Source organism: Pelodiscus sinensis, unplaced genomic scaffold, assembly GCF_049634645.1.
Source record: "Pelodiscus sinensis isolate JC-2024 unplaced genomic scaffold, ASM4963464v1 ctg212, whole genome shotgun sequence".
Lineage (NCBI taxonomy): Eukaryota > Metazoa > Chordata > Testudines > Trionychidae > Pelodiscus > Pelodiscus sinensis.
The window spans coordinates 77,846-105,525 of NW_027465810.1; the positions used below are offsets into that span (position 1 = coordinate 77,846).

At 70.3% G+C, this 27,680-nt stretch overlaps 1 protein-coding gene across 1 annotated transcript; it reads right to left on the bottom strand.

Annotated features, from left to right (window-relative positions):
* Window positions 1–11,662: 11,662 nt before the first annotated feature.
* LOC142823429 (inactive tyrosine-protein kinase 7-like) lies at window positions 11,663–27,533 on the bottom strand (the record flags this gene model as incomplete). The annotated part of the gene is made up of 12 exons (XM_075914477.1): window positions 11,663–12,413; window positions 17,597–17,775; window positions 18,143–18,294; window positions 18,389–18,469; window positions 18,576–18,808; window positions 19,824–19,979; window positions 20,333–20,536; window positions 20,945–21,072; window positions 22,673–22,823; window positions 25,923–26,072; window positions 26,260–26,379; window positions 27,350–27,533. Coding segments are annotated over 12 exons (1,899 nt in total), but the record flags the coding sequence as incomplete, so codon positions are not given.
* Between the last annotated feature and the right edge of the window lie 147 nt (window positions 27,534–27,680).

The following is a 27,680-nucleotide window of genomic DNA, read 5'->3' on the forward strand; positions in this document are numbered from 1 at the left end:
TCATTTTTATTGCCCGTTTCGGAACCTTTTCCAATGCCAATGAATCCGGGCAAAGGGGCCTGGAAGGCGCCGGCATGGCCCAGTGTGTTAAGTCCTTTCCCGGACAGAGCAGCCTGTTGCTGACACCCCCTTATCTATGGGCCAGTGTCTTTCCTCCCAGTGCTCCGGGCGGCGCTCCTCGCAGCTGGCTGGTGTTCAGACCGAGTAAGGACTTCAGGGTCTGGTCCCACAGGGCCAAGTCTTCAGAAGAATTGGTCCCTGCCCGTGGCCACCCAAAGACGCTGACCAGCGTCCACAGCCCCCGCCTGCACTTCGACTCGGCCGTTGGCCTTCCCCCGCTCTGCCCCAGTGCCCGGGTCACGGTTTAGCTCGCGGGGCGGTCTCTGAGGGGCAGGGGATCAGGCACCCAGCCGGGAGGCGGGCGACCCTGCGCCCACTCCAGTCGCTCTCTCATTGGTTGGTCACCAGGCGCGAGGGAGCATCCCACGGCTCAGCTGTGGAGCCTCGCTGAGAGGTGGGAGACCCCCACACGGGGACAATTCCTGCTGCTCTCAGAGGCCCGCCCCTGTCGGCATCACACGACAGCGTCTCCCAGCAAACCAAAAGGCCTTTTGCTCCCCTGCCCCAGAGAGAGGCGGGGGGGGGGGGGGGGGATGAGCATCACCAGCAGCCTCCTTTGGTCGCTCCCCTGGGGCTCGGCTCAGCGTGGGTCAGCGGCTGCTTCCAGCCCCACCTTTGGGTCCCTGCCGCTTTATACCGGCTGCAACAGGCCTCCTCTTTGCTGAGCTGTCCCTGCAGCCCAGTGCCTGAGGCTGGGAGCCTCCCCGTGCAGGGGCCTTTCCCCTTTGGAGGCCCCCTGCCCAGGCCTGCCCCATGGGCCTGGTTAGTGTTCGGCCACCTCTCCGCTGCTGGCAGAGGGGACTCGAACCTGCGTCTCCTGCCTCGCAGGGGAGTGCGCAGGCGACTGGGATAGAAGCCGTGTGCGGCCCGCTGCCGGCCCCTGGCACAGACAGCTGCTGCCAAGCGAGGGCAGAGGCTGGCACGGCCCTGCAGCCCGGACTGGCGGCGCACTAGCTGGGGGGAAGGCAGGCCAGCTCCCGGCCCAGCACGCTGGCTTTGGGGCCTTGCAGTCTGAGGGGCTTGGCCCCGTTCCCTGAGTGGGGAGCCGAGGTCCCGAACCCGGGGAGTGACTTGGGGCAGTGTCCCAGGGGGCCTGGGGTGAGCCAGCCCCAGTGGCAGGGATCGCGCGCCGGGTGGCAGTTCAGAAAGGACTCACCCGGGAGGCTGGAGCCAGGCTAGCAGGCAGCAGCACCGCCCGTGCCTCTTCCCACCAATCCATCCTGGAGCCCTCCAAACAGTCTGGCGGCTCCCAGGGTCTCTCCGTGGACCTGGAGAGATTCCAGCTCGGGCACGTGGCACAGCCCAGGCAGCAGGCAGGGCCGGCCCACAACATTTTGGGACCTGAGGCGGGGAGCTCAAATGACGCCCCCATGCCCCCTCGCTTGGGCCAAAACTTTCTCCTAGCGGCGCTCCCCCGCCCACAGTCTGGCACCTGAGGCAGCCGCCCCAGTTCGCTTCATGGTAAGGCCAGGCCAGGGAGCAGGGCTGTTGGGGGGGCAGCTGCTGCTCTGTCCGCCTTGCGCTGCTGGAGTTTGTCCACGGATGGGCTCCGGGGGCTGGCGGGAATTACAGGGTGATGCTCAGAATGACAGAGGGTCAGTGCCAAGCAATGCACGTTAGCAAACACACTCCCCGCTTCCCCTACCAAACCAGGGGCCCGCATTAGCTGTTGCCACTGGAGACAGCCTTGGAGTCACTGTGGGCGGGTCTCTGACATCTGTAGCCGCCACTAACGCTAACAGGATATGAGGACCCTGGAGGAAAAGGCCAAAGCAACAGGAAACAGCTGAGGACGGTCACATCACTGCAGGGTGCAGCCCCCCCTTGCGTCCACACGCAGCTCTGGCTGCCCCGTCTCAAACGAGGCACCAGAGCAGCTGAGGGCAACGGCCCGGCTGCCGCACGAGGCGAGATCAGACCGACCAGAGCAGTTCTATGTAGAACAGAGACAACTAAGGAGCTACAGGAGCAAGGGAGCAAATCATGATCTGACTGGGGGGCAGTGAGGGAAGAGGGACGTGCCACTAACACAAGAGCTAGGGGGTCACCCACTGACATGAACAGCAGTGTTTGAAAGTCATTTTTTCACACAACACACACAACCTGTGGAACTCACTGCCAGGGGATGTTGTGAAGGCCGAAGGTGTAAAGGATTTGGGTGAGTTCCTGGAGGAGAGACACATCCGGGGCTATAGGTCAGGAAGGAACCTCCACGCTCTGGGTGTCCCTGAACGGCCGACTGTCAGGAGCTGGGCGTGGGCGACGGGATGGGGCGCTTGCTAAGTGCCCTGCTGTGTTCATTCCCTCTGGAGCGCCCCCAGGACCCTGGGCTACACGGACAGTTGGGCTGCCCCCATCTGGCTGTTCTTTTCCCTGTTCAGATTTGCTGTTTGCTCTCAGCCGCTCTTGCTCGCGGGCGGCTACACCCGGGGCAGCGGCTCGGGACCCGTCACTGCTGGGCAAGGCAAACGGGTCTCGCCCTAGGCAGGTCCCCCTCGCCCCCCGCAGGAGCCTTGCTTGGGGTTTGTTCCCCCCGAGTCCTGCACCTCAGCCAGGCCCAGCCTGGGCCGCCTGCTGTTCCCCAGCTCCTGCGGCCACAGGCGGCTGAGCCGGGACCCCCTGGGGCTAAGCCCCCCGGCCCATTCCCAGAGCCGGCCCCCGTGTCCCATTCCGAGCCCGGCGGTTCCACCCCGGTCAGACTGGAGCCCGGCCCCCAGGGGGCAGCGCCCCACTCCCTGCCCGGCCCCCCCACTCGGCTTGCTAGGCTGGTTCTGAGCAGGAGTCCTGGGGCCTGGAGTTCTGGTCCCCGCAGCAGCAGCGGGGGCAGGGGGCACAAGCCGCTTCCTTTCGCGGGTGCTAAAATTAAGCTTCACTCTCGGCTCCCGGTGCGGCCTGCGATGCTGTTGCCATGGGAACGTGGGCCCAGCAGGCCTGCCGCAGGGGGGCGAACGCCCCCCCTCCTCGGAGCACCTGGGGGTGGCTGGGCCCCGGGGGGGCGGGGGGCAGACAGCACAAGCCAGGCACTGAGGCTGCCCTCCCCAGCTGCCCTCCGGCCCTAGGCCCCTCCCCCCAGTGTCACCATCATGGCTGCCCCCCCCGGGGGGGCCTGGGCCTTTGTCACCCGAGGGACGCCCTGAGGGACCAGGGGACAGCCCCCCCCCGCCACACAACAGCTGGGCTGAGGCACCCTTGGCCCCTCTGCTCCCTCTCCATTCGTGCCATGCACCACCAGGAGCAGGCTTGGGCCCAGGCTTCCGGGACTTTCTCATAAGGACCTGGCCCCCAAAAATGAGAGTGTGGCTGCCCCACGGCGGGCAGGCAGCGCCAGGCCACAGGAACAGCCCCCCAGGGCTGGCTCTGCAGGCTGCAGTGAGAGAAAGGGGACGGGACTGAACGGTGCAGGGTCCCGGCTCTAGGGACCCCCCCGAGGGCTCGTCTAGGCCGGGGCCGTACCGGTTGCCACAAGGAGAAAGCCCTGGGGTGTCGGCCGACCCCGCGGCGACTGGGAGCTGCTGGCGTGATGCAGCCTGGGCCAGGTCGAACGGCGCCGCGGGAGGCCTCAGGCGCGGCGTGTCCGCTACCCGAGACACGGTACCGCCCCTGCCCACGGCCGGGGAGACGCCCGGGAAGGCGCGTGGACGTCGGCACCGCGGGCAGAGGGAGAGGAAAGCAAAGTGCAACGGGGCAGAGGGCTGCCGGGATGCTCCGAGAAACGGAAAACCTGCCTCGCCCGGACACGGAGGGAGCCCGGCTCATGGAGCCCAGGCGGAGGGGAGGGGGCTTGGGCTGCTCCAGCCCCACAGCCGAGGGGTCCCGGTGAGCGTGGGGAAGGGCTGGCAGCTGGCCCTCAGCGAGCTCCGTTTTGACATTAGGCCGCGGTGTCCAAGCAGCAGCGGCGCGAGGCCTGAGAGCGGGGAGCACGGCCCCCAACTGGCTTCAAGCCTGCACAGCCTACGGGCGGGGGGGCTGCTGGGACTGGCCACGGTGGCGGAGCCGCGCCGGCGAGTAGCAAATAACCCACCCACCAGCAACGGCGCACGGGCCCTCCCCTAGCGCTCTGCCTCCGGGCGCTGGCTGCTGGGCTTTCCTCGGGCCCCCGCTGAGCCCTGGATCCAGAGCAAGGGAGGGGATTGGGGGGAATCCCCCGTCTCCAGGGCCCAGCCCACGTGCTGCTTTGAACTAGTAACCGTGGCCTCGCTGCACCTGGGAGTGTTCCGGTGACTATTTGAGCCCAGGCCCTGCGACAGAGGCCGTGGGCCTGCTCCAGCCATGGGCGGGCGAGGCTGGCACCAGCTGCTCCGGGTGGAGGGGCGGGAGGGTCCTTGCTGCGCCCGGGGCTGGAGGGCAGGGATACGGGCAGCGCAGGACATGGCCTGGGCAGGGAGACGGCAGAGCCCCAGGGCGCAGAGCAGAACCCAGGCTGGCGTGGGCAGGTGGAGGGAGGGCCCTGGCACAGCGCCCGCTAGCGGAGTCAGTACAGGAGAGGCCCCCTGGCTGGGATCACCCATTCCGAGGGTTCCTGGGACTAGCCCGGGGCTGTGCCAGGCAGGGGCCTGGCGGAGTCGGGTCCCGCTCCGGGAGGCAGGAGCCCAGCGCCCCGCTGTGCATGGTGGGCCAGGTTGGCCCTGCTGCCATGGTGGCACCCCAGCAGGGAGGGGGGGACGCGAGGCAGCTGAGTGGGTGGCATTTGGACACTGGCAGGAGCGGGTGGGGGGGGAAGGTTCCTACCCCCCTTTCCCCAGCCCCATGCACAGAGGCCAGTGTCTCACTGGCTGCTGGGGAGGACCCGGGCCCCCCCTCTGCTATCTGGTCCCACTTGCCAGGCCTGCGGGCTGAGGGATGGGCCTGCTGCTGACAGAGAGCCACGTGTGAAGCAGCATTCACTGCGAGCTGGGCGCCTATGCGGGCACTCACAAGAGATTAGCTGAGCTGAGTAGTAGAGCGCCCACAGCTCGGTGTTGTTTCTACTGGTGGTGCACATCGGCACGAGCCTCGGTGCACATAACAAAATTTATTCCACGCATAGATAAAAGGGTTACCCACCGTTTGGAATGGTTGTGCTTTGAGATGCGCTGTTCACGTCCATGCCAATCCGGTGGGCGCACGTGCACGGAGCCTGGAAGATTTTTGCCTAGCTGCAGCCTGGGCCCCCCCAGAGCAGCCCCAACACGCGGGTATGGGAGACTAGCCAGGAGAGCCGCTGTGGTGACACAGGCGGTCTGGCATCCTGGCTCCAACAGCCACAGCTCAAGGCCCAGCTCTCGCCCTGGAAATGGGCCAGGCCCTGTGTACGCCCAGTGGGTGGAGTCTCTGCTCCTGAACACGGTGTAGGACACACACTGGGGAAACCAGGCCGTGGCTGACGTGGCGCTGAGAACGCCCCTGGGGGACGAAGGCAGGGTCAGGCCTTAGCTGCACCTTGTGCTGAACGAACGTTGTGTAGGGGGCTCCGAGGCGAGAGCCCTGACTTCGGCCGCTGCGGGACGAGGGGATACCACCAGGAAGGCTGGCGGAGAGGAATGGTTCAAAGGGGGAGACGTGTCAGCTGGGGTAGGAGTAGGCTGAGGGACTGGCTGGTGAACCTGCGAATACTGCCTGCCCAGATAACGGGGTCAGAGAACACTGCACAGTCTTGTGCCCAGGTGGACACGGCCCGTGGGGCCAAGCATACAGTGGGGTCAGAGAGCACCGCGCAGCCTTGCGCCCAGGTGGACACGGCCCGTGGGGCCAAGCATACAAGGGGGTCAGAGAGCACGGTGAGGCCTTGCACCCAGGTGGACACGGCCCGTGGTGGCCACGTGTACAATAGGGTCAGAGGACACTGTGCGGCCTTGCGCCCAGGTGGACATGACCCGTGGTGGCCACGCATACAATGGGGTCAGAGGACACTGCGTGGCCTTGCGCCCAGGTGGACACGGCCCGTGGCGGCCAAGCATCCAGTGGGGTCAGAGCACCGTGAGGCCTTGCGCCCAGGTGGACATGACCCGTGGTGGCCACGCATACAATGGGGTCAGAGGACACTGCGTGGCCTTGCGCCCGGGTGGACACAACCCGTGGCAGCCAAGCATCCAGTGGGGTCAGAGCACTGTGAGGCCTTGCGCCCGGGTGGCCATGGCCCGTGGTGGCCATGTGTACAATGGGGTCAGAGGACACTGCGTGGCCTTGCGCCCGAGTGGACACGGCCGTGGCGGCCAAGCATACTCTGCAAGATGAAACCAAGAGACCTGCTGCCAGAGATGGAGGCAGTCGAGGACAAGTGGGACTGAGCCGTGGTGCCTGAATCCCAGAACTGGGCGGGACCTGAAGAGGTCATTGAGTCCAGTCCACTGCCCTCCCAGCAGCACCAAGCACCATCCAGATCATCCCTGGCAGCTGTCTAACCTGCTCTGAAATCTCTCCAGAGGTGGAGATTCCACAACCGCCCTGGGCAATTTACTCCAGTGTTTAACTACCTTGACAAATAGGAACTGTTTCCTAATGTCCAACCTAAACCTCCCCTGCTGCAGTTGAAGCCCATTGCTTCTTGTCCTGTCCTCAGAGGCCAAGGGGAACAATTTTTCTCCCTTCACCTTGTGACACCATTTTAGACACCTGAAAACCGCTATTATGGCCTCTGTCAGTCGTCTCTTTTCTAAACTAAATAAGCCCAATTCGTGCCATCTTTCCTCATAGCTCATCTTCTCTAGACCTTTCATCATCTGACCCTGGATGCCTCTACCCAGCTCTGGGCCTGGTTTTGTAGGGACTGTGGCTTGCAATTCCCACTCACTGATATCCAGGGTAGGGGATCATCCAGTGTGAAAAGTGCCTGCTGGTGGAATCGCTCAGGCAGCAGGTGGGAGAGCTACAGGAAGAGGTGGCTAGGTTGAAGAGCATCCGAATCCACGAGCAATTCCTGGACAGCGCTCATGCGGAGACAGCTGAGGTAGCTGGCCCAGTACACAGGACTGCGGACACACCAAGGGTAGAGGAGATGGCTCAGGGTGGACACTGGCGGCTGGTCACTGCAGGTAATCCTCCACCCCTGCTCCCAGCACTCCCACCGTGGTGATAGGGAACTGTTCTGCTCTTTTTGATACAGGAGAAAAGGAATTACCCCCTACAGCAGAGGAGAAGACTCGTATCCCCAAGGCTGGGAGGTCTGCTGCCACCCCTGCCAGGAGCAAACTTCTGAGGGGTACAGAGGCGCCCATCTGTCGCCCTGACATGTCATCTCGGGAGGTACTGCCTGCTAGGGGCCCATATCCGAGATGGTACGGAGGGATTGTCAAGGGTGATCCGGCCCTCGGACTATGTCCCCGTGCTACTCGCCCACGGCGGCACTAATGATACTGCGAGCTGTGACACTGAGCGGATCACAAGAGTCCAGGGCTCTGGGGGTACGGGTGAGGGAGTTTGGCGTACAAGCGGTGTTCTCTTCCAGCCTTCCTGTCAAAGAGAGGGGCCGGGCAGAGACAGGTGCATCCTGGAGGTGAATGCCTGTCTGCGAAGATGGTGTCGGCAGGAAGGCTCTGGCTTCCTCGACCCCAGGATGCTGTTCCAGGAAGGACTACTAAGCAGGGATGGGGTTCACCTTTCGAGGAGGGGGAAGACCCTATTTGGATGCAGACTGGCTAACCTAGTGAGGAGGACTTTAAACTAGGTTCGATGGGGACAGGTGAGCAAAGCCACAGGTAAGTGGAGAACATGGAGTCCTGGGAGCGAGTGTGGGCTATAATAGCAGAGAAAAAGGAAGGATGCCTATATACAAATGCAAGGAGTATAGGTCATAAGCAGGAAGAACTGGAAGTGCTAATAAATAAACACAACTATGACATTGTTGTGGGGCACAGCGGGGCACAGGCTATCCAATAAGTTCTTGGACTGCATTGAAGACAACTTTTTATTTCAGAAGGTTGAAAAAGCTACTGGGGGGAAGCTGTTCTAGATTTGATCCTAACAAATAGGGAGGAACTGGTTCAGAACTGGAAAGTGGAAGGCAGCTTGGGTGAAAGTGATCATGAAATCAGTGAGTTCATGATTCTAAGGAATGGTAGAAGGGAGAACAGCAAATTAGAGACAATGGATGTCAGGAAGGCAGATTTTGGTAAGCTCAGAGAGCTGGTAGGTAAGGTCCCATGGGAAGCAAGTCTAAAAGGACATACAACTGAAGAGAGTTGGCAGTTTTTCAAAGGGACATTATTATGGGCCCAAAAGTAAGCTATTCCACTGAGTAGGAAAGATAGAAAATATGGCAAAAGACCGCCTTGGCTTAACCAGGAGATCTTGCATGACCTAAAAATAAAAAGGAGTCCTATAAAAAGTAGAAACTAGGACAAATGACAAAGGATGAATATAAGCAATCAATACAGGTATGCAAGGGCAAGATTAGAAAGGCAAAGGTACAAAACGAGCTCAAACTAGCTACAGGCATAAAAGGAAACAAGACGACATTCTATAAATACATTAGAAGCAAGAGGAAGACCAAGGACAGGGTAGGCCCACTGCTTAGTGAGGAGAGAGAAACAGTAACAAGAAACTTGGAAATAGCAGAGATGCTAAAGACTTCTTTGTTTCGGTCTTCACCGAGAAGTCTGATGAAGGAATGCATAACAGTGAATGCTAGAGGGAAGATAAAATAAAAAAAAGAACAAGTTACAAATCACTTAGAAAAGGTAGATGTCAGCAAGTCACCAGGGCCTGATGAAATGCATCCCAGGATACTCAAGGAGCTGATAGAGGAGGTAACTGAGCCTCTAGCTATGATCTTTGGAAAATCATGGAAGACGGGAGATTCCAGAAGACTGGAAAAGGGCAAATCTAGTGCCCATTTATAAAAAGGGGAATAAGAACAACCCAGGAAACTACAGACCAGTCAGTTTAATTTCTGTGCCAGGGAAGACAATGGAGCAAGTAATTAAGAAATCCATCTGCAAACACCTGGAAGATAATAAGGTGATGGGGAACAGCCAGCATGGATTTGTAAAGAACAAATCATGTCAAACCAATCCTATAGCTTTCTTTGATAGGATAACGAGGCTGGTGGATAAGGGAGAAATGGTGGAAATGGTATATCTAGACTTTAGTAAGGCATTTGATACGGTCTCGCATGATAGTCTTATTAATTATCTAGGGAAATACAACTTAGATGAGGCTACTATAGGGTGGGTCCATAACTGGCTGGATAACAGTTCCCAGAGAGTAGTTATTAACTGTTCACAATCCTGCTGGAAAGGTATAACTAGTGGGGTTCCACAGGGGTCTGTTTTGGGGCCGGTTCCGTTCAATATTTTCACCAATGATTTAGGTATCGGCATAGAGAGGACGCTTATTAAGTTTGCAGATGATACCAAGCTGGGAGGGGTTGCGACTGCTCTGGAGGATAGGGTCAGAATTTATAATGATCTGGACAAACTGGAGAAATGGTCTGAGGTAAACAGGATGAAGCTGAATAAGGACAAATGCAACGTGCTCTACTTAGGAAGGAACAATCAGTCTCACACAGACAGAAGGGGAAGCGACTGTCTAGGAAGGAGTACGGCAGAAAGGGATCTAGGATCATAAGTGGACCACAAGCTGAATATGAGTCAACAGTTTGCCCCTGTTGCAAAAAAAGCAAACCTGATTCAGGGCTGCATTAACAGGTGTGTCCTGAGCAAGATACGAGAAGTCATTTTTCCGCTCTACTCTGCGCTGGGCCTCAGTTGGAGGATTGTGTCCAGTTCTGGGCACCACATTTCAAGAAAGATGTGGAGAAATTGGAGAAGGTCCAGAGAAGAGCAACAAGAATGATGAAAGGTCGAGAGAACATGAGCTAGGAAGGAAGACTGAAAGAACTGGGCTTGTTTAGTTTGGAAAGGAGAAAACTGAAAGGGATAGCGGTTTTCAGGTATCTAAAAGGGTGTCACAAGGAGGAGGGAGAAAAATCATTCTCCTTGGCCTCTGAGGACAGGACAAGAAGCAATGGGCTTAAACTGCAGCAAGGTTTAGGTTGGACATTAGGAACAATTTCCTGTCAGGGTGGTGAAACACTGGAAAAAGTTGCCTGGGGAGGCTGTGGAATCCCCATCCCTGGAGATATTGAAGAGCAGGTTGGACAGACGCCTGTCAGGGATGGTCTAGATGGTGCTGGGTCCTGCCGAGAGGGCAGGGGACTGGACTCGACCTCTCAAGGTCCCTTCCAGTTCTAGTGTTCTAGGATTCTATTACTTTTGTTGCTCTTCTCCAGTTTCTCCACATCTTTCTTGAGATGCGGTGCCCAGAACTGGCCACAAGACTCCAAGCGAGGCCCAGCGCAGAGCAGAGCGGAAGAACGACTCCTCGTGACTTGCTCACAACACTCCTGTTAAAGCCGCCCAGAATCAGGTTTGCTTTTTTTGCAACAGCATCACACTGCTGACTCGTGTAACTTGGAGAATCTCTTCCCCTTGGCCAGGCAAGTGGCTTTTGCGGAGAGTTTCCTGCTGCCCATGAGGACTTGAACCTGGTCTGAGCAGAGATGCTCCCTGGCATCCGGCCACGGAGCTTCCAGGCTGGGAGAGGCGGGGTCGAGGCTTGGCTGCTGGAGGAGGCCTTGGTCCTGCGTGAGAAGGTCCAGGTCAAGGGGAAGCGTGACTGGCACTTCCCCGACGCGCCCAGGAAGGACGTGTCCCGGTGCTGACCCAGCCAGGCTGGCGCTCGAGACCTACGCTCGATCCCCCGCATCCTGTGGAGACGGCCCGTCAGTGGGCGCCAGGCTCCGGGACCACAAGGCGCTCGTGGGTGATGGCTCCGCACACAAGCCCTGCAGGAGCAGGCTGCGGCGAGGAGCCCTTGCCGTTGGCAAGAGCGAAAGGGTCCAGCTGCGCCGTGGGGCGGCAGGAAAGGGCTGGCGGGGCTGGATATCGAGCGCCGTGTCGGTGCCGCTCCAGCGGGCACGCAGGCTGAGTCGATGGCAGCTTCCACGCATTGACGGGATCGGGCGCGAACAGGCCCTCGGTGGCCACGCATGGGTGGAAATGCCTGGGGCAGAGGGGGTCAGCACGGCCCCAGTGAGAGCGCTGGTTCTGCTGCAGGGCAGACCTGCCGTGTAATGGCCAGGGATGGACTCGGCCCCCCTGCTTAGAGCTCATCCCCCTCCCCCTGCTGCCTGCCCCTTTACCCTCCCCCTCCCCGCAGAGCCCACCTTGAGCCCCAGACGCGGCCTCGCTCCCCGTGCCCAGGGCGCTGGAACATGCCAGGCCAGGGCCCAGCACTGAGCCGCCGGGGGCTGTGGGTGCAGAGCATGGACGGGGGGAGTTTGGGGCTGGCCAGTGGAGCCGGGGACCCCGGCAGGGGCTGCAGGCTGGGCCTGGCTCCACAGCAGCATCTCGGGTTCCTGCTTTTCACCAGAACACACAGCTCTGAGCTCTCCCCCGGCTCCCCGGCCCTGCTCCCTAGTGCGGCGGGCCCGCGAGCCCCCTCCTGCCGTGTCCCCCCTGCCCGCTCCGGGAAGGCAGCCAGCCGGCACCCAGACTGCGACCCTGCAGAGCCGGCGCAGGACCTGCCCACCTCTGGCGGCAGGAAGGAGGCGGAGGCCGGCGGCTACAAAAAGGGTTCTTTATTGAGAGTAGTGTGTAAAAAACCTCTGGGCGGGAGCCGGGCCCAGCCCCACGGCCGGCAGGGAGCAGCGGGCGCGCCGCGGGGTCGTACAAAAGAAGGCAGCAGAGGGCGAGGAGAGCGAGTGAGAACCCCCTTCCCACGCCAGGCACTTGGGGTTCCGCTGCGGGCGGCCGCCGGGCGATGCTGGGGCTGGCGCGGGCGGGCGGGCCGCAGGGCGGAGCTGCTGAGTAAACACCCAGGCTCCGTGCAGCCGGCAGGGCCGTGCCTGGGGAGCAGCCAGCCCCAGCTCCCCGCAGGCAGGGACGGGCACAGGGGGCGGGGCTGCATTGCACAGGGCAGCTCAGCTGAGCAGGGGCTGCAGGGCAGGCTCCAGCCCCCCGGGGACTGGGCTGGGTGGCCGGGGCTGCAGGGCCCCCGTGCTACAGGCTGGCTGGAGCCCCACGGGGGGCGAGGTAGGGCCTGGGGGAGGCCGCCAGCGTCCAGTCCTGCCGTGTCGGTCCCGCTGGGCTCCGCGCGGCCCAGGCCCGGTCCGGCTCCGGAGCCCGGCTCCCCCGCCCCCAGCGAGCGGCCGGCTCAGGCTGTGCTGTCGGACGGGCCGTCGCCCAGCGCGGTGGCGAGCTCGCTGAAGGAGGGGCGCTCCTTGGGGCTGGGGGCCCAGCAGCGCTGCATCAGCTTGTAGAGCCTGGAAGGGCAGCCCTCGGGGTGGGGCAGCTTCATCTTCCCCGCCCGCAGCCCTGCAGGAGCAGCAAAAGCCTGTGGTGAGGGACCGCAGAGCCCGGGCAGGCAGCCGGCAGGGCCAGGAGAGCCCGGGGCAGGGTGTTAACCCTCCTCCGCCCCCCAGGGGCAGCGAGGGCCGGGGGGCCTGGGGCAGGACGTCGACCCCTCCCCCAGGGGCAGTGAGGGCCGGGGGGGCCTGGGGCAGGACGTCGACCCCTCCCGCAGGGGCAGCGAGGGCCGGGGGAGGCCGGGGCAGGGCGTCGACCCCCCAGAGGCAGCGAGGGCCGGGGGAGGCCGGGGCAGGACGTCGACCCCCCAGAGGCAGCGAGGGCCGGGGGAGGCCGGGGCAGGACGTCGACCCCCCAGAGGCAGCGAGGGCCGGGGGAGGCCGGGGCAGGACGTCGACCCCCCAGAGGCAGCGAGGGCCGGGGGAGGCCGGGGCAGGATGTCGACCCCCCAGAGGCAGCGAGGGCCGGGGGAGGCCGGGGCAGGACGTCGACCCCCCCAGAGGCAGCGAGGGCCGGGGGAGGCCGGGGCAGGACGTCGACCCCCCAGAGGCAGCGAGGGCCGGGGGAGGCCGGGGCAGGACGTCGACCCCCCCAGAGGCAGCGAGGGCCGGGGGAGGCCGGGGCAGGACGTCGACCCCCCAGGGGCAGCGAGGGCCGGGGGAGGCCGGGGCAGGACGTCGACCCCCCAGAGGCAGCGAGGGCCGGGGGAGGCCGGGGCAGGACGTCGACCCCCCAGAGGCAGCGAGGGCCGGGGGAGGCCGGGGCAGGACGTCGACCCCCCAGAGGCAGCGAGGGCCGGGGGAGGCCGGGGCAGGACGTCGACCCCCCCAGAGGCAGCGAGGGCCGGGGGAGGCCGGGGCAGGACGTCGACCCCCCCAGAGGCAGCGAGGGCCGGGGGAGGCCGGGGCAGGACGTCGACCCCCCCAGAGGCAGCGAGGGCCGGGGGAGGCCGGGGCAGGACGTCGACCCCCTCAGAGGCAGCGAGGGCCGGGGGAGGCCGGGGCAGGACGTCGACCCCCCCAGAGGCAGCGAGGGCCGGGGGAGGCCGGGGCAGGACGTCGACCCCCCCAGAGGCAGCGAGGGCCGGGGGAGGCCGGGGCAGGACGTCGACCCCCCCAGAGGCAGCGAGGGCCGGGGGAGGCCGGGGCAGGACGTCGACCCCCCCAGAGGCAGCGAGGGCCGGGGGAGGCCGGGGCAGGACGTCGACCCCCCCAGAGGCAGCGAGGGCCGGGGGAGGCCGGGGCAGGACGTCGACCCCCCCAGAGGCAGCGAGGGCCGGGGGAGGCCGGGGCAGGACGTCGACCCCCCCAGAGGCAGCGAGGGCCGGGGGAGGCCGGGGCAGGACGTCGACCCCCCCAGAGGCAGCGAGGGCCGGGGGAGGCCGGGGCAGGACGTCGACCCCCCAGAGGCAGCGAGGGCCGGGGGAGGCCGGGGCAGGACGTCGACCCCCCCAGAGGCAGCGAGGGCCGGGGGAGGCCGGGGCAGGACGTCGACCCCCCCAGAGGCAGCGAGGGCCGGGGGAGGCCGGGGTAGGACGTCGACCCCCCAGGGGCAGCGAGGGCCGGGGGAGGCCGGGGCAGGACGTCGACCCCCCAGGGGCAGCGAGGGCCGGGGGAGGCCGGGGCAGGACGTCGACCCCCCCAGAGGCAGCGAGGGCCGGGGGAGGCCGGGGCAGGACGTCGACCCCCCAGAGGCAGCGAGGGCCGGGGGAGGCCGGGGCAGGACGTCGACCCCCCCAGGGGCAGCGAGGGCCGGGGGAGGCCGGGGCAGGACGTCGACCCCCCAGAGGCAGCGAGGGCCGGGGGAGGCCGGGGCAGGACGTCGACCCCTCCCGCAGGGGCAGCGAGGGCCGGGGGAGACCGGGGCAGGACGTCGACCCCCCCAGAGGCAGCGAGGGCCGGGGGAGGCCGGGACAGGACGTCGACCCCCCAGGGGCAGCGAGGGCCGGGGGAGGCCGGGGCAGGACGTCGACCCCCCAGGGGCAGCGAGGGCCGGGGGAGGCCGGGGCAGGACGTCGACCCCCCAGGGGCAGCGAGGGCCGGGGGAGGCCGGGGCAGGACGTCGACCCCTCCCGCAGGGGCAGCGAGGGCCGGGGGAGGCCGGGGCAGGACGTCGACCCCTCCCGCAGGGGCAGCGAGGGCCGGGGGAGGCCGGGGCAGGACGTCGACCCCTCCCGCAGGGGCAGCGAGGGCCGGGGGAGGCCGGGGCAGGACGTCGACCCCTCCCGCAGGGGCAGCGAGGGCCGGGGGAGGCCGGGGCAGGGCGTCGACCCCCCAGAGGCAGCGAGGGCCGGGGGAGGCCGGGGCAGGGCGTCGCCCCCCCAGGGGCAGCGAGGGCCGGGGGAGGCCGGGGCAGGACGTCGACCCCTCCCGCAGGGGCAGCGAGGGCCGGGGGAGGCCGGGGCAGGACGTCGACCCCTCCCGCAGGGGCAGCGAGGGCCGGGGGAGGCCGGGGCAGGACGTCGACCCCTCCCGCAGGGGCAGCGAGGGCCGGGGGAGGCCGGGGCAGGACGTCGACCCCTCCCGCAGGGGCAGCGAGGGCCGGGGGAGGCCGGGGCAGGGCGTCGACCCCTCCCGCAGGGGCAGCGAGGGCCGGGGGAGGCCGGGGCAGGGCGTCGACCCCCCAGAGGCAGCGAGGGCCGGGGGAGGCCGGGGCAGGACGTCGACCCCCCAGAGGCAGCGAGGGCCGGGGGAGGCCGGGGCAGGACGTCGACCCCCCAGAGGCAGCGAGGGCCGGGGGAGGCCGGGGCAGGACGTCGACCCCCCCAGAGGCAGCGAGGGCCGGGGGAGGCCGGGGCAGGACGTCGACCCCCCCAGAGGCAGCGAGGGCCGGGGGAGGCCGGGGCAGGACGTCGACCCCCCCAGAGGCAGCGAGGGCCGGGGGAGGCCGGGGCAGGACGTCGACCCCCCAGAGGCAGCGAGGGCCGGGGGAGGCCGGGGCAGGACGTCGACCCCCCCAGAGGCAGCGAGGGCCGGGGGAGGCCGGGGCAGGACGTCGACCCCCCCAGAGGCAGCGAGGGCCGGGGGAGGCCGGGGCAGGACGTCGACCCCCCCAGAGGCAGCGAGGGCCGGGGGAGGCCGGGGCAGGACGTCGACCCCCCCAGAGGCAGCGAGGGCCGGGGGAGGCCGGGGCAGGACGTCGACCCCCCAGAGGCAGCGAGGGCCGGGGGAGGCCGGGGCAGGACGTCGACCCCCCCAGGGGCAGCGAGGGCCGGGGGAGGCCGGGGCAGGACGTCGACCCCCCAGAGGCAGCGAGGGCCGGGGGAGGCTGGGGCAGGACGTCGACCCCTCCCGCAGGGGCAGCGAGGGCCGGGGGAGGCCGGGGCAGGACGTCGACCCCCCAGAGGCAGCGAGGGCCGGGGGAGGCCGGGACAGGACGTCGACCCCCCAGGGGCAGCGAGGGCCGGGGGAGGCCGGGGCAGGACGTCGACCCCCCAGGGGCAGCGAGGGCCGGGGGAGGCCGGGGCAGGACGTCGACCCCCCAGGGGCAGCGAGGGCCGGGGGAGGCCGGGGCAGGACGTCGACCCCTCCCGCAGGGGCAGCGAGGGCCGGGGGAGGCCGGGGCAGGACGTCGACCCCTCCCGCAGGGGCAGCGAGGGCCGGGGGAGGCCGGGGCAGGACGTCGACCCCCCAGAGGCAGCGAGGGCCGGGGGAGGCCGGGGCAGGACGTCGACCCCTCCCGCAGGGGCAGCGAGGGCCGGGGGAGGCCGGGGCAGGGCGTCGACCCCCCAGAGGCAGCGAGGGCCGGGGGAGGCCGGGGCAGGGCGTCGACCCCCCAGGGGCAGCGAGGGCCGGGGGAGGCCGGGGCAGGACGTCGACCCCTCCCGCAGGGGCAGCGAGGGCCGGGGGAGGCCGGGGCAGGACGTCGACCCCTCCCGCAGGGGCAGCGAGGGCCGGGGGAGGCCGGGGCAGGACGTCGACCCCTCCCGCAGGGGCAGCGAGGGCCGGGGGAGGCCGGGGCAGGACGTCGACCCCTCCCGCAGGGGCAGCGAGGGCCGGGGGAGGCCGGGGCAGGACGTCGACCCCTCCCGCAGGGGCAGCGAGGGCCGGGGGAGGCCGGGGCAGGACGTCGACCCCCCAGAGGCAGCGAGGGCCGGGGGAGGCCGGGGCAGGACGTCGACCCCCCAGAGGCAGCGAGGGCCGGGGGAGGCCGGGGCAGGACGTCGACCCCCCAGAGGCAGCGAGGGCCGGGGGAGGCCGGGGCAGGACGTCGACCCCCCAGAGGCAGCGAGGGCCGGGGGAGGCCGGGGCAGGACGTCGACCCCCCAGAGGCAGCGAGGGCCGGGGGAGGCCGGGGCAGGACGTCGACCCCCCCAGAGGCAGCGAGGGCCGGGGGAGGCCGGGGCAGGACGTCGACCTCCCCAGAGGCAGCGAGGGCCGGGGGAGGCCGGGGCAGGGCGTCGACCCCCCAGGGGCAGCGAGGGCCGGGGGAGGCCGGGGCAGGGCGTCGACCCCCCAGGGGCAGCGAGGGCCGGGGGAGGCCGGGGCAGGGCGTCGACCCCCCAGGGGCAGCGAGGGCCGGGGGAGGCCGGGGCAGGCCGTCGACCCCCCCAGGGGCAGCGAGGGCCGGGGGAGGCCGGGGCAGGACGTCGACCCCTCCCGCAGGGGCAGCGAGGGCCGGGGGAGGCCGGGGCAGGACGTCGACCCCTCCCGCAGGGGCAGCGAGGGCCGGGGGAGGCCGGGGCAGGACGTCGACCCCCCAGAGGCAGCGAGGGCCGGGGGAGGCCGGGGCAGGACGTCGACCCCCCAGAGGCAGCGAGGGCCGGGGGAGGCCGGGGCAGGACGTCGACCCCCCAGAGGCAGCGAGGGCCGGGGGAGGCCGGGGCAGGACGTCGACCCCCCAGAGGCAGCGAGGGCCGGGGGAGGCCGGGGCAGGACGTCGACCCCCCAGAGGCAGCGAGGGCCGGGGGAGGCCGGGGCAGGACGTCGACCCCCCAGAGGCAGCGAGGGCCGGGGGAGGCCGGGGCAGGACGTCGACCCCCCAGAGGCAGCGAGGGCCGGGGGAGGCCGGGGCAGGACGGCGACCCCCCAGAGGCAGTGAGGGCCCACGGGGTGGGTGCTGCTCCACCCCTGCAGCGCTCTGGAGCCCGTGTGCGGGGCCTGGAGAACCGTCCGGGGCTGAGGCGGCGCACGGATCCCAGGGCGACCCCGCTGCTCCAGCCCCCCCGGAGCGGGAGAGAAGGCCCCGCCTACCTGCCAGCACCTCGTCGTCGGGCAGCGGGCCGTGGGGCAGCTCGCCGTGCGTGAAGACCTCCCACACGAGCACGCCGAAGGCCCAGACGTCCGACTTGGTGGAGAACTCGTCCTCCAGCACGGCCTCGGGGGGCATCCAGCGCAGCGGGACCCAGGCCTGGCGGAAGTGGTAGTACTCGCTGCGGGCGAGAGGGCGTCAGGCCAGGTGCCGCCCAGGGCCGGGGCCGCCCCGCCCCCGCCCCCCCCCACCTGTGGTGCACGGCCCCGCCCCCCCCACCTGTGGTGCACGGCCCCGCCCCCGCCCCCCCCACCTGTGGTGCACGGCCCCGCCCCCCCCACCTGTGGGACACGGCCCCGCCCCCGCCGCCCCCGCCCCCCCTACCTGTGGTACACGGCCCCGCCCCCGCCCCCCCTACCTGTGGTACACGGCCCCGCCCCCCCTACCTGTGGGACACGGCCCCGCCCCCGCCCCCCCCACCTGTGGGACACGGCCCCGCCCCCGCCCCCCCTACCTGTGGTACACGGCCCCGCCCCCGCCCCCCCTACCTGTGGTACACGTCCTTGCTGAGGCTCAGGGCCGAGACCTTGACCTGCCGCTGGGCGCTCACCAGGCAGTTGCGGGCCGCCAGGTCCTTGTGCACAAACCTGCCGTTGGACAGATGCTCCATCCCCAGGGCCACCTGGCTGCACATGGACACCTGCCACGAGAGACGTGAGCCAGGCCTGCCGGCTCCGGGCCGTCCTGGGGAGGGGGGGCCCACAGCTGGGCAGACTGGCACTGCCCCCCCTTACCTTGTGCTTGTTGCTGAGGGGCTGAGACTTGAGCGTCTCATCCTTGCTCTTGGAGATCCTCAGGAACTGCTTCAGGTCCCCCTGGAGGGCGGGAATCACGTCAGTGCAGCTCGGGGGCACCAGCCCCCTGGACAGCAGGCGAGAGCTGCAGCGAGGGGCCCTGGCTCTGCCCGGAGCAGCCCCTTACCAGATCCCCGTACTCCAGCACCATGTAGTGGGGCTCTGCCTCGCGGCACAGGCCCAGCAGCCGGCCCACGTTGGGGTGGCTCAGTTTGCCGAACATCTCCGCCTCCCGCCGGAAGTCCAGCTGCAGCTGCTCGTCTCGTGCCTGCAGGCTCTTCACCAGCACCAGCGCCTCCGCCTCACCCTCCGGCAGGCCTGTGGCCTTGGCCAGGAACACCTCCCCGAACTCCCCCTTCCCTGCAGGCAGAGGGCAGCGGGTCGGCGGCTGCCGGGGAGTGCCAGGGGCTGGGGGCAGCCCGGGGCAGCGAGGGGGCAGCCCGGGGCAGCGAGGGGGCAGCCCGGGGCAGCGAGGGGGCAGCGAGGGGGCAGCCCGGGGCAGCGAGGGGGCAGCCCGGGGCAGCGAGGGGGCAGCCCGGGGCAGCCCGGGGCAGCCCGGGGCAGCGAGGGGGCAGCGAGGGGGCAGCGAGGGGGCAGCGAGGGGGCAGCGAGGGGGCAGCCCGGGGGCAGCGAGGGGGCAGCCCGGGGCAGCGAGGGGGCAGCGAGGGGGCGTGGGTTGAGGCTGAGGGCAGCCCGGGGCGTGGGCTGGGGGCAGCGAGGGGGCAGCGAGGGGGCAGCCCGGGGCAGCGAGGGGGCAGCGAGGGGGCAGCGAGGGGGCAGCGAGGGGGCAGCCCGGGGCAGCGAGGGGGCAGCCCGGGGCAGCGAGGGGGCAGCCCGGGGCAGCGAGGGGGCAGCCCGGGGCGTGGGTTGAGGCTGAGGGCAGCCCGGGGCGTGGGCTGGGGGCAGCGAGGGGGCAGCGAGGGGGCAGCCCGGGGCGTGGGCTGGGGGCAGCGAGGGGGCAGCCCGGGGCGTGGGCTGGGGGCAGCGAGGGGGCAGCCCGGGGCAGCGAGGGGGCAGCCCGGGGCGTGGGCTGGGGGCAGCGAGGGGGCAGCCCGGGGCAGCGAGGGGGCAGCCCGGGGCGTGGGTTGAGGCTGAGGGCAGCCCGGGGCGTGGGCTGGGGGCAGCGAGGGGGCAGCCCGGGGCGTGGGCTGGGGGCAGCGAGGGGGCAGCCCGGGGCAGCGAGGGGGCAGCGAGGGGGCAGCCCGGGGCGTGGGTTGAGGCTGAGGGCAGCCCGGGGCGTGGGCTGGGGGCAGCAAGGGGGCAGCCCGGGGCGTGGGCTGGGGGCAGCGAGGGGGCAGCCCGGGGCGTGGGTTGAGGCTGAGGGCAGCCCGGGGCGTGGGCTGGGGGCAGCGAGGGGGCAGCCCGGGGGCCGTACCCAGCGTCGTGATGCTCTGCAGGTGGGCGCGGGGGAAGTGCATCTTGTCAGTGGCGCTGTGCCTCTTGCTCGCGGTCGAGCCGCCGCCCAGGTCGCTCAGCGCCACTTCCTCCTGGATCTCGGCCGTGGTCTGCCCGTTCTGCAGCAAAGCGCCCCCTAGGGCGGGGAGAGCGGCCGTCACTGCCCACTGGGGCCCGAGAGCAGGCCCCCCCCCCCCGCGAGGCTCCGCTGGGCCACCGCTCAGCAGCCCTCGGGCGCCTGGCCTGGGCCCCGCGCAGCCCCACTGCTCACCGGGAACCAGCGCCGAGCTACCGCCCCAGGGCGCTCGGGACGCAGGCCGGTGGACGGGGCAGGGCTCAGTCCTTGCCCACCAGAGGGTGCTGCATCCGCCCATGGCCCGGCTCCGAGCTGGGGACCGGCCCCAGCTGCTGCTGGCTGGCTGAGCGACGGCACCTGGCAGCCAATGCTGCCCCCAGGCGAGGCTGGCAGACCACGCCCCCCGGCCATACCGTTCAGACACTCCATCTCGGGCGCCTCGCCCTCCGGCGGCTTCTGCAGCCGCTTGGCCTGCCGCCGCTTCTTGCAGTAGAACATGAGGCCCAGCACGATGATGATGTAGGCGACGGCCGCCCCCACCGACAGCCCGATGGTCTGGATCATCTTGTAGGGGGTGGGGCTGCCGGGGGCCTCGTCCCCCTCCACAGCCGGCTTGTCTGGGGGCCGAGCGACGCAGCGTCAGATCACAGCGCCCTGCACGGCTGAGCATGCTGCCTGGCTGGGCGGGGCGGGGCACGGCCTGGGGAGCTCCCGGCTGGGCAGGGTGTGGCTAGGGGAGCCCCCCGGGCTGGGCGGGATGGGGGGGGCGCACACGGGCAGGGGGAGAAGGAGCCCTGGGAAGGGTGTGGGAGCCTGTGGCTGGAACCGGACACTTGGGGGGGGGGGCTGCTCTTTGCTCTGAGTGGGCACAGGGCCCCAAGGCCTCCGCGCGCTGCCATCAGGAGCCCCTCCCTGCCCACTCCCGCCCCAGGTTCCGGCGCCTGCCCCCACTGGGCTTCAGGCACAGCTGCCCCTCCCCGAGGGCACAGAGGGGCCCGTCCAGGCCCGGGCGGGGCGGCTCCTACCCACGACGTAGAGCATGGCCTCGCGGTGCTTGATGTTGCAGCTGTTGCCGGCGATACACGTGTAGCGCCCGGAGTCGTCCGCCGTGACGTCAGCGATCACCAGGGAGCCGTTGGGCATGATCTGCATCCTGGGAACGACAGACCCCCCCCCCGCGGCAGCGCTCAGCCGGGGTGGCAGGGAGAGAGGGTGGGAATTCTCTGCCCCCCCCAACGGGGGGTGTTTCTGGTGTGGTCGGGAGGGGCCGGGTGCCGAGCCGCGGCCCAGCAAGGGGCACGAATGCGACCTGGTGGGGTATCCGCTGGGGCAGGCATGCAGGGGGCATGCACTCACCTGCTGCTGAGGAACGGCTCAGGCACCCTCCGTGTTCCTGCTAATCTTTCCCACCCACGTGCAGAATAATTTTTAGGGTGCACCGAGGCACGTGTGAAAGTGCACCACCAGCAGAGACACACTGAGCTGTGGGTGCTCGCTGCTCAGCTGGGCGGCGCGGGCATCCCTCCTGAACAGCCGCACAAGCGCCCGGCGCACAGAGAATACCGGCACAGGCGCCTCGGCCCTGCTCGACGGCCTCGCTCTCCCTGGCCTCCCCGCCACTGCCCTCTGCTGCGCCGGCCCGAGGCCCCTGTAGCTAGCTAGGCCCCCTCCCCGGCCCTCCCCGGGCGCCGAGACGCGCCGCCCGGCCTCCCCGGCCCTCCCCGGGCGCCGACACGCGCCGCCCGGCCTCCCCGGCCCTCCCCGGGCGCCGACACGCGCCGCCCGGCCTCCCCGGCCCTCCCCGGGCGCCGACACGCGCCGCCCGGCCTCCCCGGCCCTCCCCGGCCCGCCGACACGCGCCGCCCGGCCCTCCCCGGCCCGCCGACACGCGCCGCCCGGCCCTCCCCGGCCCGCCGACACGCGCCGCCCGGCCCTCCCCGGCCCGCCGACACGCGCCGCCCGGCCCTCCCCGGCCCGCCGACACGCGCCGCCCGGCCCTCCCCGGCCCGCCGACACGCGCCGCCCGGCCCTCCCCGGCCCGCCGACACGCGCCGCCCGGCCTCCCCGGCCCGCCGACACGCGCCGCCCGGCCCTCCCCGGCCCGCCGACACGCGCCGCCCGGCCCTCCCCGGCCCGCCGACACGCGCCGCCCGGCCCTCCCCGGCCCGCCGACACGCGCCGCCCGGCCCTCCCCGGCCCGCCGACACGCGCCGCCCGGCCTCCCCGGCCCGCCGACACGCGCCGCCCGGCCTCCCCGGCCCGCCGACACGCGCCGCCCGGCCTCCCCGGCCCGCCGACACGCGCCGCCCGGCCTCCCCGGCCCGCCGACACGCGCCGCCCGGCCTCCCCCGCCCGCCGACACGCGCCGCCCGGCCTCCCCGGCCCGCCGACACGCGCCGCCCGGCCTCCCCGGCCCGCCGACACGCGCCGCCCGGCCTCCCCGGCCCGCCGACACGCGCCGCCCGGCCTCCCCGGCCCGCCGACACGCGCCGCCCGGCCTCCCCGGCCCGCCGACACGCGCCGCCCGGCCTCCCCGGCCCGCCGACACGTGCCGCCCGGCCTCCCCGGCCCGCCGACACGCGCTGCCCGGCCTCCCCGGCCTCCCCGGCCCGCCGACACGCGCCGCCCGGCCTCCCCCGCCCGCCGACACGCGCCGCCCGGCCTCCCCCGCCCGCCGACACGCGCCGCCCGGCCTCCCCGGCCCTCCCCGGGCGCCGATACGCTCCGCCCGGCCTCCCCCGCCCGCTGTGTACCTGGGCTGGAGCTTGCTGGGCTCCAGAATCCGCTCCTTCCCCTTCCACTGGATGTGGGGCAGCGGGTCGCCCTCGGCTTGGCACTGCAGCACGGCCGTGTGCCCCTGGTACACCGTCGTGTGCTCCGGCTCCAGCCTGAAGGTGACGTAAACTGGGGAGAGAGCACAGCCGCTCAGCGCCAACACGTGCCCTTCCCGAGCTGGGCTGCCCTGCCACCAGCACCGCGCCCGGGCACTGGGGGCAGCCAGTGGGGCTTGCGGGGGCAGCCAGCTGGGACGCAGCGGAGCCTGTGTGCTGTGTGAGTGCGAGTGAGGCACGTTCCCTGGGCGCAGTCTGGACGAGGGGGGCCGGGCGCCGCTCGCTGGGGAAGGACGTTCGCTCCATCCCAGCCGGACGACGGGGTGACAGCACGTAACACAGGACGGGCGGGGGGGGGGCTGCCTAGAGGGCGGGGACCAGTTGCTGGGCGTGAGTTCGTTTTTCGACTGGCGAGGGAGGGGGGAGTCTAGCTGGCTTGGGGGGCCGGGCAGAGTCCTGGCTCTGGGCCTCCTTTTCCCCAAGACAGGCTGTACTGACGGCTCCTGGTCCCTGTCACAACACATCTGTGCGACGCTGTGTCCCCGTCAACGAATAACCCTTCTCTTCTATCTGCCGCCTGAGAGTCCCCTCGCCCTGCAGCTGGGGGTGCAGGGCCCGGGGACTCCCCCCACTTGGTGACACTAGCAGTGCAGGTGAGTGCTCGGATGGCACTGGCCCAGCGCTGGCGGCAGCCTGCCCGGGGCGGGGAGAGAGACAGGCAAGGCAGGACAGGGCCGGGCGCAGGCAGGGGTGGGGTGGGGAGGCACGCATGGGGGGGCGCTGGGGGGCAGGGGAGCCGGGCTCAGGGGGGCACGGGGAAGGGGAGCCGGGCGCAGGAGGGTGTGGGGGGGAACAGGGGCCGGGTGCAGGAGGGCGCTGGAGGGCAGGGGGAAGGGGAGCTGGGTGCAGGAGGGTGCAGGGGGAACAGGGGCCGGGTGCAGGGGGGCACTGGGGGGCAGGGAAGCCAGGCACAGAGGGTGCAGGGGGGCAGGGAAGCCAGGCGCAGAGGGTGCAGGGGGGCAGGGGGGGCAGGGAAGCCAAGCGCAGGACCCACAGAAGAGCGCTGTTTCAGGGGTGGGGGGGGCCGGGTGCAGGGGGTGCTGGGGGGCAGAGGGAAGGGGGGCCGGGCGCAGGGCCCACACAAGAGCGCTGTTTCAGGGGTGGGGGGGCCGAGTGCAGGGGGTGCTGGGGGGCAAAGGGAAGGGGGGCTGGGCGCAGGGGCCACACAAGAGCGCTGTTTCAGGGGTGCAGGGGGCGCTGGGGGGCAGAGGGAAGGGGGGCTGGGCGCAGGGGCCACACAAGAGCGCTGTTTCAGGGGTGCGGGGGGCGCTGGGGGGCAGAGGGAAGGGGGCTGGGCGCAGGGGCCACACAAGAGCGCTGTTTCAGGGGTGCGGGGGGCGCTGGGGGGCAGAGGGAAGGGGGGCTGGGCGCAGGGGCCACACAAGAGCGCTGTTTCAGGGGTGCGGGGGGGCGCTGGGGGGCAGAGGGAAGGGGGGCTGGGCGCAGGGGCCACACAAGAGCGCTGTTTCAGGGGTGCAGGGGGCGCTGGAGGGCAGAGGGAAGGGGGGCTGGGCGCAGGGGCCACACAAGAGCGCTGTTTCAGGGGTGCGGGGGGCACTGGGGGGCAGAGGGAAGGGGGGCTGGGCGCAGGGGCCACACAAGAGCGCTGTTTCAGGGGTGCGGGGGGCGCTGGGGGGCAGAGGGAAGGGGGGCTGGGCGCAGGGGCCACACAAGAGCGCTGTTTCAGGGGTGCGGGGGGCACTGGGGGGCAGAGGGAAGGGGGGCTGGGCGCAGGGGCCACACAAGAGCGCTGTTTCAGGGGTGCGGGGGGCGCTGGGGGGCAGAGGGAAGGGGGGCTGGGCGCAGGGGCCACACAAGAGCGCTGTTTCAGGGGTGCGGGGGGCGCTGGGGGGCAGAGGGAAGGGGGGGCGGGGCGCAGGGGCCACACAAGAGCGCTGTTTCAGGGGTGCGGGGGGCGCTGGGGGGCAGAGGGAAGGGGGGCCGGGCGCAGGGGCCACACAAGAGCGCTGTTTCAGGGGTGCGGGGGGCGCTGGGGGGCAGAGGGAAGGGGGGGGCGGGGCGCAGGGGCCACACAAGAGCGCTGTTTCAGGGGTGCAGGGGGCGCTGGGGGGCAGAGGGAAGGGGGGCTGGGCGCGGGGGCCACACAAGAGCGCTGTTTCAGGGGTGCGGGGGGCGCTGGGGGGCAGAGGGAAGGGGGGGCGGGGCGCAGGGGCCACACAAGAGCGCTGTTTCAGGGGTGCGGGGGGCGCTGGGGGGCAGAGGGAAGGGGGGCCGGGCGCGGGGGCCACACAAGAGCGCTGTTTCAGGGGTGCGGGGGGCGCTGGGGGGCAGAGGGAAGGGGGCTGGGCGCAGGGGCCACACAAGAGCGCTGTTTCAGGGGTGCGGGGGGCACTGGGGGGCAGAGGGAAGGGGGGCCGGGCGCAGGGGCCACACAAGAGCGCTGTTTCAGGGGTGCGGGGGGCACTGGGGGGCAGAGGGAAGGGGGGCTGGGCGCAGGGGCCACACAAGAGCGCTGTTTCAGGGGTGCAGGGGGCGCTGGGGGGCAGAGGGAAGGGGGGCGGGGCGCAGGGGCCACACAAGAGCGCTGTTTCAGGGGTGCGGGGGGCACTGGGGGGCAGAGGGAAGGGGGGCGGGGCGCAGGGGCCACACAAGAGCGCTGTTTCAGGGGTGCAGGGGGCGCTGGGGGGCAGAGGGAAGGGGGGCGGGGCGCAGGGGCCACACAAGAGCGCTGTTTCAGGGGTGCGGGGGGCGCTGGGGGGCAGAGGGAAGGGGGGCTGGGCGCAGGGGCCACACAAGAGCGCTGTTTCAGGGGTGCGGGGGGCGCTGGGGGGCAGAGGGAAGGGGGGCTGGGCGCAGGGGCCACACAAGAGCGCTGTTTCAGGGGTGCGGGGGGCGCTGGGGGGCAGAGGGAAGGGGGGCGGGGCGCAGGGGCCACACAAGAGGCTGTTTCAGGTGACTCGGGCCCTGGTCTGGTGGCTTTGAGCTGGGCAAACAGCTCAGCTGACGGGCGGAGGCTCCGACGCTGCAGCGGGCCGCAGGCACGAGGGGCCCGGATCCGTGGCCTTCCCCGGGGCCAGAGGGCTGCGGGGAGGCGCCCAGGCAGCACCCCCCCTCCTGGGCGCGGGGGCGGAGCCGAGGCTGCGGCACTCACCTGCCACGGCCAGCTGCACGCTGGCGCGGATCTCGCCCTGGGGGCTGTTGGCGGCGATGCAGGTGTAGTTGCCGGCGTCGCTCCGGCTGACCTTGTGGAAGTGCAGGGAGCCGGCGCCGAGGCGGACGTGGGCCGGCAGCCTGCTCCCGTCTGCAGGGCAGGAACTGGGTTACGCTGCAGCCACGCAACGTGGCAGGGGGCGTGGCCAGAACTGGGGGGGGGAGGGGGAGGGGGAGGCCACGGGCGGCGCGGCCGTGGCCTGACACCTGGTGAAGGAGGCTCTTGCGCCCTGAGGAGAGCGAGCTCCACGGAGGGGCCAGGCAGCCCCTCCCCATACCTGGTCTGACCCAGTGCACGGCGGGCTTCTCGCGCCCCGTGGCCGAGCAGGACACGGTCGCCTCCTTGTCCAGCTCCAGGCACTGCAGGGGCTGCGGGGGCGGCGTGAACTTCAGCTTCTCTGAAACCAACCCAGACGGGGCGGTCAGCCCAGGGAGCCGGGGTAACCCCCCCCCGCACGCTCCACACCCCCCCCGCGCGCTCCACGCCCCCTCCCCCCGTGGGTAACCGCCCCCCCCATGCGCGCTCCACAACCCCCCCCACACGCTCCACAACCCCTCCCCCCGTGGGTAACCGCCCCCCCCATGCGCGCTCCACAACCCCCCCCACGGGTAACCGCCCCCCCGCGCGCGCTCCACAACCCCCCCCGCGGGTAACCGCCCCCCCCCGCGCGCGCTCCACAACCCCCCCCCGCGGGTAACCGCCCCCCCGCGCGCGCTCCACAACCCCCCCCGCGGGTAACCGCCCCCCCCCCGCGCGCGCTCCACAACCCCCCCCGCGGGTAACCGCCCCCCCCACGCACGCTCCACAACCCCTCCCCCCGTGGGTAACCGCCCCCCCCATGCGCGCTCCACAACCCCCCCCGCGGGTAACCGCCCCCCCGCGCGCGCTCCACAACCCCCCCCGCACGCTCCACACCCCCTCCCCCCGTGGGTAACCGCCCCCCCCCACGCGCGCTCAACCGCCCCCCCCCCGCGCGCGCTCCACAACCCCCCCCGCGGGTAACCGCCCCCCCCCCCGCGCGCTCCACAGCCCCGCCCGCGGGTAACCGCTCCCCCCCCGCACACGCATGCTCCACAACCCCCTTCCCCCCGCAGGTAACCACCCCCCCGCACGCTCCACGCCCCCTCCCCCGCGGGTAACCTCCCCCCCCAAGTAATCGCCCCCCCGCGTTCCACACCCCCCTCCCCAGCAGATAACTGCCCCCCCACTTCCCACAGTGACCCGACCCCCTGGCATTCCCTGACCCCGGGGTAACCCAAGGTAACCGACCCCCCCCCGCTGCCCTCTCCCCACATTCCCAAGCAGGCTGGAGAGCCAAGGGGCCGGGAGGGGAGGGTGGGGGTGCCCGGGGCAGCAGCCCGGCCTACCCAGGACGTGCACACGGGCCTGTCCCTCGATGCTGCCGGCCGGGGTGCTGCTCACACACTTGTACACGGTGCCGTCGTACACCTCCACGCTGTTGATGCGCAGCGTCCCGTTCTCCCACAGCTCGAAGCGCGAGTCCTGCCCGGCCAGGGCAGCGTCAGCTCTGCGCCTCCCCTGCCAGCCCGCCTGCCCCCAGACCCACGGCAGGGACAGCCGGCTGGGGCTGAGCTGTGGAAGGGGGGCCTGGGCCCAGGAGGCTGGCTGTGGCGGCAGGAGAGTTGGGAGTGGGGGGGGACCACGGGGCCCTGGGGGTCCATCTCTCTCAACAATTAA